Source organism: Primulina huaijiensis, chromosome 7 (assembly GCF_012295235.1).
Source record: "Primulina huaijiensis isolate GDHJ02 chromosome 7, ASM1229523v2, whole genome shotgun sequence".
Lineage (NCBI taxonomy): Eukaryota > Viridiplantae > Streptophyta > Magnoliopsida > Lamiales > Gesneriaceae > Primulina > Primulina huaijiensis.
In genome coordinates this window covers 6,441,642-6,453,003 of record NC_133312.1, presented here as the reverse complement: position 1 = coordinate 6,453,003, position 11,362 = coordinate 6,441,642, and the positions used below count along the sequence as shown (strand labels likewise).

The following is an 11,362-nucleotide window of genomic DNA, read 5'->3' as shown; positions in this document are numbered from 1 at the left end:
AAAAGATTTAAAAAGTCCGAGTGCCCCTGAATGTCATTAAGTGTTAAATTTTTTGTTTTGTGTGTATCAAACTTATATAAAAGAAATAAATAAATAGCAAATATTAATGAAATAAATAACATAGACAAATCCCTTTACGAAACATAATACGCTATTTATCATGTAAAATATTAATGACATAATACTGAATTTCAAGAAGCATATATATTTTTAAATTGTTCATTTCAAAATTACATGTATAGATTTGCAAATAAGAAACTCATATATTAAAAATTTCATGTAATAGAAATCAAAGGGAACAATTCCCACAAGCCTGATTCTTCATCATATCCATACAACAACCCCTCGTTAGAAATCAACCATCTGCAAAGTGAACGACACCTATTGTTATCTCTTTTAGCATCGTATGAATCAAAATGATACCATTTCGAGTCTCCCCATTGCACATCACAATAAAATAGAGTCGTGCCCCAAAAGTTCGCGGTGAAACTCCACACTGTGGAGCCGCCTTCATCCACTACATGATATCCCAGATCATCGTCTCTTGATCGACAATGCACATTCATATGTCGACCATTTTCCAACCTATTAATCACTTGTACATAGATTCTTGCGGTAACACATGATGAAAGTAATAGTACAAGGGCCAATATAACAAATTTTTTTGAGATTTTTTTCATTTTGTGCTATAAAATGGCATGATATTGACTTCTACGAGGGTGACCATTTTATACATGTGTGGTTGAATGGTTTTTCAAGTCTCTTGGATTTTGATGAAAATGTGTGTAGGTGGAATAAAAGAAGATGAATTAACCACCCCCTTACTTTCTTTTCTTTAATCTTTTTGTTCAGAGTTATTCTTTTGATGATCAAGATAGTGTTGTTAAAGCTATAGATATTCACAAATTTATGATACAAATAATACAAGAAAATTTGTGGATATTCTTTGCTCCATTTGGTGTATATCACAACCGTAGATAATCGGCCTATATTTTGAAAATGTTACACCATACAACATTGAACCTACCTAGTATCTACCATAAATAGGATGGAACACTATTGCTGGTCAATCACAATTATAAATAAATATTTTATTTACAATTCGTGTATCCATGGACAATTTTAAAAACTGTTTCGATACAAACGAATCATTTATTTACATTTATGATGACAAAAGATTTTAAGAACAAAAAAGTGCAAGTATAAGGCAAAGACATTTTGTAAGAGAAAATTACACAAAAATTCTTGTGAAACGATGTCATGAATCAATTTTGTGAGCCAAATCTTCTATTTGGGTCACCCATAAAAAAATATTACTTTAATTATAAATATATACATGATTGAAAGTCTCACGAATAAAGATCCTTGATGCTTTCTCAAAATAGAACTACTCAAAAAATTATGTTTATGAAATAGGAGATTCTCGTCTTTGAGTTTAGCCTCCTCAATCCACTAACACAAAAATGCATCAAGAAAAAGGTTATGGCTTTGGGATTGTTCCATTCTCTCTTCTTGAAGCTAAAGCCAAGAACATTCTAGACTGCCAAAAACAAAAATCCCGTATCACAAAATTCAACAACCCTATACTTCTTGAATTCATCAGATCACCATATAAACACATCCACTTCAAAATTTTGGATATTTAATGGTATCAAGCATAGATGCGAACAACCTGAGACCTCTTCCAGTGCCACTAGATCAAAAGGTAGGCTGATAGAATATTTAGCACTCTTCCATAGTTGAGTTGGACTCCTTTGGGTTACTTTGGTTGGGGGCAATTACTTTCAACAGCCCCTAAAAGCCTAATCCCATGAGGGCAACTCCAACAGCATTTCACTCAAAAGCCTCAAAGTTTTGTTTAGCTTTTCACTTCTGTAACAAATAAAAAAATGATAGATTGACAAGTTATATTTTGAACTTGAAAACAAACAAAAAATTACAGTATACAAAGAACGACCGCATACACAAACAAATGAAGAAATAATTTGGACAATTCACTCTTCATATGAGAGCATGCAAAGAACCATTTGGCTAATATGAGGTATAATTATCTTCCCATTAAATCCACAGTACATTCCATCACAATCTATCTCAAAAAGGTCAAATATGGCTATGAAACATGATATTTTCATAAATGAAAAAGTAGCATTAAGTTAACTAAACACTAAAACAGACCATAAAACACTTTCCATATTGCCATACCAAATTCAATAATTCATATAATATCCAGAAAACCTACTTTGTTAATTAATCCATGATAAACTGAGCCCATTACACTGAAAGGCTGGTATTTATGATGGGTAGGTCAAATCCAGTACTGGAAGCATAATTACAGCAATCAAAGAAAATGCATGGTCAAGTTATTTCACATGAAAAAAAAATCCCTTTTCTAATCTTAACAAGAAATATACAACCTTAGACTAAATTCACAACCTCCCATCAAAATCAATCTCCAAAAAAGTCAATATGGTAAAAGATTTTTCCAACATAAGATCTACGTTGCATTAATTCAATCAACTAACCTAAACAACGTAAAAAACAATCTACATTTTAGTAGACAATAATCAATTATTCATTCACTATCCCTCATAAACCTATCCAGTAAACTCACCAATAGTAAACTGCGTAAAATGGACTCACAACAAAGCACAATTAGCATAAAAATGACGAGAAAAAATCTACCTTTACTTACCAAGTGTAAAGATCAATCCTTGAAGATAACCGAATCAGCTATTTCCATCAAAGGTTTCAAGCAATCTGGCGAGAATTTTCGGGCAAACATGTAAGAATAACTCGAATTTGATTTCCTGAGCGTGTAAATCAGTTCGGGGGACACTTCAGGGGGATGATAAGTGTGTGGATGCCCATTCACACTATCGGTCCAATTCACCCTTGTTAATGTATAATGAGTAGTACCATTGGGATCCTGCATCGATAAAAGTGAGGGGAAATAATGCTCCTCTGGATAACAGGAATTTTGATTCAAACATGGAAGCTTAAACTTCCTCCATAGCTTCCGATCCTTGATCACTGTCAAGGCGTGCTTTCGAGTAAGCACAAAAAACTGAGAACCCACTCGGAATTCATTAAAATGCACCTCAGGTAGCATCACATTATCTCCTCTAGCATTGTACCTGTCCCATAAATTCGGATCATCATCCAGAATCTCAATGTAGCTTGAAAACTCCAAACCCCTCGACATTCTGCGTAGATCAAACAGAAAGCTATACAAATAATTGAAAGAATGAAGTGGGATGCAGGTCTGCGAAACCAGAGCAAAGTACGTGTTAGCGGGGTCATCCAGCATCGCAGTCGCTAGAAGGCGGCGTGTGGAGGAAATGAGAGTAGGGGAGGATCTCTGAGTCCGTTTAGAAGGGATAATTTTTCCCTTAAACACGCCATCCAAAGGATCAATCTTCACAACAGGGTCTGCGTGGACGTAAATATTATACAAATGGTGGTTTTTAATGGTCATATTCGAGGACGTGAAGAAGCGCTCCCAAAGGAGAGCGAAATGGAGGTTGGAGTTAGTGAGGAAGAGGAAAGCGATCTTGGATCGGCGGAGTTTCCCGGACGAGAGGTGGGATTTGACGGAGGGGAGGCGGGGGTGCGGGCGGCGGGAGAAATCGGCTGAATCCATGGCGATGGCCTTGTGGAACAGGGAGAGATCGTCGAGCTCCTCGGGATTGGAGATGATAATTTGTCGAGGAGGGAGAATTCGAGGGGCCAAGAAATAGAAGAAAATTGGTAGAGAGATTAGGAGAGTTAGGGTTGGGATCAGTGCGGCAGATGGTGTGGAAATCATCACCATGGAAGCGTATGATGAGAAAAAATTCTAGAGCTTTCGTCACTAATGGCGGCGACAGCGACGGCGACGGTGACGGTGACGGCGGGGTTGGGATTAGACAGGTGGGGTGATTCAGAGTGCAGGAGAATCTCAAAGATTGCGATGATAATAATAATAATAATAATAATAATAATGAAAAAATAGGAGTGGGAGTGAACTGATAGCAGACGGAAAATTGGTCATGAGATTAACGGCGTTAATTGGACTTTTTCTTGGTTTTATATTGTAAATAAAATATACATAATTTTATTTAATCATAAAGTTTGTAGCTTATTGGGAATACAACATAATATTATATCTGAAAAAAAGGAAGCTTGGATTTATTTATCTGAAAACAACCATTTACAATATTTGAAATAAAAAAAGGTTACTTGATAGACATTTGTTGTTTGTTGTCTTCTCATTTAGATCTCTACCTAATAGTGTATATTCCTTAATTTATTTTCTCGTTTGATTGAAAAGATATCTGACTCATAAATGAAAGTTTCCTTATTTGCACAAGTTTCGTGATTCACTTAAATCAATCATATGTTACTAGATTGCAACACGTTTTTTTTTAACTCGACTCACTATAGGGATACAACTAGCGTTAGGTTCACAACTTTCTGTGATTCAGAACAACATTTTTTCCTATTCGAGCTTATCCTAATTAGCCTCATTCTTTTCATCAACCTTTGATCAAGAACATCCGAACTCAAGTCTGATATCACCCATCAACTCATGGTAAAAACATCTAGTAGTATCGTCTCATGATCTTCTAGGTATCACTGATAGTGTCTACAAAAATCTTAAGTTATAGTTAGTATACATTATTGTCCATTCAACTCATATATCCAGATTGAATCTACAACCATTAATATATCTAGAGTTGCAAATGAATTCAATAACGATGTGATATATCTTTGAGTAATAATATGCAACTGAGGAAACACATTTCCCAAATGCACGTCTTACTCTGGCCAGATATTCCTTGTACTATTAACTCATCAGATCATATATGATATCTTCATTCATAGGCGAGCGGTGAATCTCCGACTACAATGCATCGACTCCTACATATTTTAAAATTACGCCCAATCTCGCTATCTGATGACCCTCAAAGAAGTAGATAAATAGATCAAAGCGTATAATACTACGTAGAGCCTCCATGTTGTCCCGGGTCAAATGAATAATGATGTATAACCATAATTGCAGATTATTGCACTCGATAAGTGATAATTACTTGGATAGTCTGTGGGAGTATTGTTTAGTGCATCATGAAATGATCATACATCTGTATGAATAGATATCTACATGTCCTTATCAATGAAACATGACATTTATATGGACTTAGTTCAACAACATTGAAGGAGTATCAAGCACAAATCTCCAAAACGATAGTGGCAATTCGATGAATCCTAATATAGATCGAACCATATCCATCAATATCTGATTACGATGTTCTGACACATATCATTCAACTGATGTGTGGTAGGTGGGCTCCACTGTGAGAAAATCATATTCTCCTTAAGGTACTCCTGAAATTTAGTAGTTAAGTATTCTCCACTTCGATCAGATCAAAGTGTTTTAATACTCTTTCTTAATTGTTTCTCTACTTCATCTCTGAATTTTTTGAACTATTCAAAGGCTTCAGACTTATATTTCATTAAATACGCATACACATACCTCAGTCATCAGTAAAGTTAATGAAGTAGGATTCGTCATATTTCATGCTAACACTTAACGGGTCATACACATCTGTATGGATCAAATCCAATAGACTATATGTAGGTTCTACTTTCTCTGGGAAATGGGCTTTAGCCATCTTTTTTTTTTTTCCAGACATAACTCGGATGTTTCAAGAGATTTTATCTCTGACATGTCAAACATGCACTCTCCCACTAGCTTGTGCTCCTTCTTTGAGACATATGTCCTAATCTAGATTGCCACAAGTATGCTTGGTTTAGACTATCTTGTTTTCTTTTGTTTGTTGTTGATATTGTTTGTACACTCACTTATCATTGACAAAATATTTCTAGCCCATATATTTTATTATGTCCAAACCTCTTGCAGTGAAACAAACATGTTCTAACTTATCGGACTTTGTGGGCCTTTTAAATATTTTTTAGAGCTTGCATCTTATTGCTTTTGTTTTTCTTGTAAGGGGCAGAATGTTTCTTTCTTTTACCTTGTGGGCCATTTTTCGTCCTTGACGAGACTAAGAAAACAACATTTTCTTACTTTACGGTGGCTCAAAAGTTGTAAACATATTGACTAACTCTTCAAGGCTAGCCTATATCTTATTCATGTTGAAGTTCACCACGAGCCCGTCATATGAGTAAGAGATTGAAAAAAATATGATGTCATCATGTAACTCGTGGGGAATCGTCAATTTCAAGCCCACCACCTTCTCAATAAGCTCAATCATATGTACATCATGCTTATGAGTCGGAGCCCCCCATCTTGCATGCATGTAGTCATGAGCTCCTTGAAATTAGTGTGCATCATTGTACGAGTTTCAATACCATACAACTCTTGCACTTGCATCGAATGTCGACAACATTTATTATTTCCTCAAACTGTCTCCACAGTTTATTTGTCACAGAAGCGAATATATTACATTTTAGCTCACATATTATTGTTCCATCAGCTCGCATACTTTGCCAGTTTAACAAGATTGAAATGAGTGTGTATGTCATTTTCTCCAAATTCAAAACAAATTTTCTTAGTCAATCATGAAAATTGGAGCTCGGTTGGCTTATTTTAATAAAAAATAACAGAAATGGAATACGTGAAAAAATCGTAAATATACTTAATATGAAACGGATAATCATTACCGATTATTTTAAATATTTTATAAGACATAAAATATGTGAGTTTTTGTTTTTATGAATTGTCTCTCACTATTTTGACATTTTCACCTTCCTCTGATAAAAACATGAAATCCAATTTCCTTAGGAGTATGCAATGTTCAATTGTTAAATTATGATACCGAATAATATCAGTCAATCATAATTTTCAAAAAGTAGTGCCTAGTTGTAACTATTTGCAACTTCACGTATTTTTGCCTCAAGTTTGATGAAGACCCAATAATATGATCCTCTTTCTCTTCACATGTCGAGCCCGACTTATTAATGTTGAACCTTAGTAAACGTTCTCCATGAGATCCCCCAATAATATGAGTCGAAGTCATGAGAGTTCCATGTAGTTCACATCAAATATGTTAGTGGAAGACACAACTTTTCGGCATCCGAGATTCCTCGATAATATGAGCCAGACACTGACCGTGTGTAGCGTTCATCATACAACCACTGTTGATGAAAGGCAATGAGATATTACAATTTCTTTTAATTTTCCTTTTAATGAGTTTGTTTTAAATTTTGAATTTTATTCAAAGTGAGAGTTTTCTTGGATTGTTCTTCTGGTAGGAGCCATATCCACGTCTTGAACTCAAATTCTCACATACGACACCAATGATATGATCGGGTAAAAATGGGTGCGAGATGTGTAGGTAATTTTACCAGGTCGGGTTGTGAAAATGATGAGGAATGAGAGCCTGGTGAGATGTGTCTAAACCAGAGGCTTCTTCTTCCGAGAAAGACCAGTGGTGACCTGTAGACACGAAGATAACCACGTGAATGGGCGCCGGAGGGATGTCCGACATGGCCACTACGATGCTAAAGTCAGCAGGTGAGTGAGGAAAAAACTATGTAGTAAAGAGAGATGTTGTAGAAATGGTGGATATTCTTTGAGAGTAAAATGATGTGGACAAGATATATATGTATGAATGAATCTTTTAAATTTGAGTAAACATGAGCAAGAAAGTCAATGATGACCTTGTTTTCAGTGTCCACTTACTAATTATGGCAAGATGGTTGCCCATGCCCTATTTTCTGACAACTTTTCTAACACTCCAAATCCATTCTGATAGTAATGATTATCACGGTAAAACATCCCATACTTATGCGCTCGAGTGCGGTGCTACTATCGAGGTAACCCGGATAGAAAGCCATTATCCGGGAAGTTGTCTGGAAGCCTGAGCTTGTGCTAGCTCGAGGTATATTCCCTGCTACTAGTAGCCCGGGGAGATGATGTCTCGGGCATATATTTGCCCGATTATCTGTCGGATTGTCCCAAAATTTCTCATAACCTGATCCATGATCTGGGATCATCTGATACACATGACTCGGGCCTCCCCGAGGGGTTTCAATATTGACAATGAGAAGTCCAAGCTCCGAGGATCATCCTTGACGGGGATATATTTTATGCTCTCTCCCGTAGTGGGAAAGATCCAACAGCCCCCATATAGAATCCCTCGAACCTCCTAAAGAGTAACAACGAGCGTCGAGCGAGAAAAATTACGTGGTTCCATAGACAGAATATGATCAATGTTCCCTTCTGCTGGAAAAGTAAATAATATAAAGTTATTGTTGGCTAGTACCTTAATTTCATGCCATCGATCCTCCAAAGTTGGCTGATAGTGTCCTTAAAAGCTTTCTCTAGGCTTGTTGTAACCGGGTTTTCTTCGAGATTAAAAGAAGACCATTAATTGAGAAGTTCTTCCATAGTTACCTGATTGCTGGAATGGAGCCAAGATTCACAAGTGTCACTATCCCGTTGTAGACAATAATATGTTCAATTAAAACAAAAAAAAAATAGCGGGACTAGAGCTCACATTAGTCCAAAGATGGCTCCGTCCCTGCCTGATTGGCCGACCTTACGTCGGAGCAAGAATCTATATCCATTGACGTTGATGAGATTAGTGATGTGGTAGAATAAATGCGTGCACGACTGTTAGAACAAGCCAGAGAGATAACACTGTTCACCATCCCCAACTTGAAGTTGATAACACTGTTCACCATCCCCAACTTGAAGTTGCATGCACATATTTTAATTTTCTTATATTATTATTAAGTACAACTTGCCATCATATTATTATTTTTTCAAGATATATTCTGAACAGTAACTGGACATTTTAGGGATACAAGTTGTTAATTGGAGGAAGATTGACAGCTAGGATTTCAACTATTAAAAATGGATATGCAGCAGTAACTGAAAGACATTTTTCTTTTTATTATCATTTCATGCTTAAATTTTTCTTGCTTTTTTATTTGAATTTTATTATTAGTTTTAAAAATAATCTGAGCAATCATTTGCGTATAATTATTGTTTAATCTAGGAACAAATAAAATATAGATAACAAATTTCTTAAAAATAATCAAACAATACTTAGTAAAATTGTGGATATTATCTCAAGATGTTGACACTTCGGTGGAGCCTTGTTATTTTCTGTTAGAGTTGGCTTAAGGGCACAAGGTGAATTAACATAAGTCAAGAAACGGTTGAGAGTGGCAGTTGCTTACATATAGTGTACACATACATGGAAGTATATATGTCCAGAGGCCTTGAAGTTCAACGTGGCTGCTTCTTCCATTTTACACATTCACTCACAACAAATGAGATTTTTTTCCTCTTATTCTATTCGGATTCATTGTTGAGGAATTGAGTGGAGATCTGTGTATAAGAGATTGATTCAGAAACTTGTAAATTAACTAGTAAGGTGTTCTTGAGATCAATAAAGATTGGTCGAATGTTGCTTGTCCGTGGATGTAGACAAACTTGTTGAACCACGTTAAATCGCTTTGTTCTTTGATCGCATTTCTTATTTTTCAGTTCTTTCCTTGATCACCGTTAATTGCTGATATTGTATGTTTCAATATTAATCCGAACTCGATATTTCTTGCAATCGGGACGAGTTAATTCGAACGTAATCTAATCGAATTTCAACAAAGTGGTATCAGAGTCATGTTTGAAGGACATGGCGTCTGCAAGATATGAAGTTGAGAAATTCACCGGGAAAAATGACTTTGGTATGTGGTGTCTGAAGATGCATGCACTGTTGGTCCATCAAGGATTAGATGAGGCGCTACTGGGGGAGAAGACATTATCTTCTTCATTATCTGATAAGGAAAAGAAAGATATCTTGAATAAATCCCACAGTTTTCTGATCTTGAATCTTGGAGACAAAGTCCTAAAGGAAGTCTCGAAGGAAAAATCGGCAGTTGCAATCTGGACGAAACTAGATCACCTATATATGACAAAGTCATTGGCCAATCGACTCTATCTGAAACAAAGACTCTATAAATTCAAGATGTTGCATGGGAAGTCTCTGGAAGATCATATAGATGACTTCAACAAAGTCATATTTGATCTTGAAAATATCGAGATAAAAATTGAAGATGAAGATCAAGGTCTGTTGCTGTTGAGATCTCTACCAAATACTATGAGAATATTGCAGATACACTGATCTTTGGCAGAGAATCCTTGTCCCTAGAGGAAGTACAAACAGCACTGGTTTCTAAAGAACCAAAGAAGAAATCTGAGATCAAAGAAGAAGAATCAGGTGAAGGTCTAATGGTTCGTGGAAGATCTGAGAAGAGGGAATTCAGTAAAAATAGGTTCAAAACAAAATCCATGTCTAGAATTAAAAGGAAATGCTTCTTTTGTCATAAAGAAGGCCATTTCAAGATTGAATGCCCTAAAAGAAAGAGGAAAATCCATGGGAAACCATCTGAATCAGGGGATGCAGCCATTGTACAAGATGGGTATGAGTTAGCCGAGATTATGACAGTGTCTGATAAATATCCCTCAAAAGAATGGATATTGGACTCAGGGTGCTCATACCATATGACACCCAACCGAGATTGGTTTGAAATTTTGAACCAAATGGAAGATGGTTCAGTACTCCTTGGTAACAATAAGGCATGCAAGGTACTTGGAATCGGATCTGTAAGAATCAAGATGTATGATGGAATTGAGAGAATACTACAAGAGGTAAGATACGTTCCAAAATTAAAGAGAAATTTGATATCTCTTGGAACACTGAATAAAATCGGGTACACATTCAAGGCAGAAAACGGAGTTCTTAAGGTTTCAAGAGGTGCTCTAGTAATGATGAAGGGAATAAGAAACAATTGGATTATATTCTCTTGTTGGAAGCACAATAATTGGTTCGGCTGCTGCAATGGCAAAAGGTGATGGTAATAACACTCAGCTGTGGCATAAAAGGCTAGGCCATGTGAGTGAACAAGGACTATTGGAATTGTGCAAACAAGGAGCTTTCGATGGCGATAAAATAGAAAACCTGGGATTTTGTGAAGAATGTGTGTATGGAAAATCTTGTAGAGTCAAATTTAATACATCAACTTACAGAACCAAGGCTACCTTAGATTATATCCACTCGGATCTCTGTGGTGCTTCAAGAACAGCCTCACTAGGTGGAGCTACGTACTTTTATGAGCATCATAGATGACTATTCTAGAAAAGTGTGGGTATATATTCTGAAAGGTAAAGATGAAGTCTTCAAATCGTTAAAGGAATGGAAAGTACTCGTGGAAAAAAAGACAGGTAGGAAGGTGAAATGTCTAAGGACAGACAATGGACTTGAATTCTTATCTAATGAGTTCAATAGGTTTTGTGCAAAAGAAGGAATCACTAGACACAAGACAGTAAGAGGTACTCCACAGCTGAACGGCC

General features: G+C 36.2%; 1 protein-coding gene across 2 annotated transcripts; it reads right to left on the bottom strand.

Annotated features, from left to right (window-relative positions):
* Positions 1-1,210: 1,210 nt before the first annotated feature.
* LOC140980221 (glycosyltransferase BC10-like) lies at positions 1,211-3,935 on the bottom strand. Of its 2 annotated transcripts, none has more exons than XM_073445941.1 (2): positions 2,683-3,935; positions 1,211-1,872 (listed from the first exon to the last, which is right to left on the bottom strand). In XM_073445941.1, the coding sequence occupies exon 1, from the start codon at positions 3,809-3,811 to the stop codon at positions 2,705-2,707; it is 1,107 nt and encodes a 368-aa protein (XP_073302042.1). In that variant the 5' UTR covers positions 3,812-3,935; the 3' UTR covers positions 1,211-1,872; positions 2,683-2,704. The 2 variants fall into 2 exon arrangements, with proteins under 2 accessions (XP_073302042.1, XP_073302041.1); XM_073445940.1 differs by having other exon boundaries at positions 1,290-1,872; positions 2,693-3,935.
* Between the last annotated feature and the right edge of the window lie 7,427 nt (positions 3,936-11,362).

What these genes read in the sequence shown, in the direction of transcription:
- LOC140980221 (XM_073445941.1), bottom strand. Translation starts at nt 3,811, where the DNA reads ATGGTGATGATTTCCACACCATCTGCCGCACTGATCCCAACCCTAACT.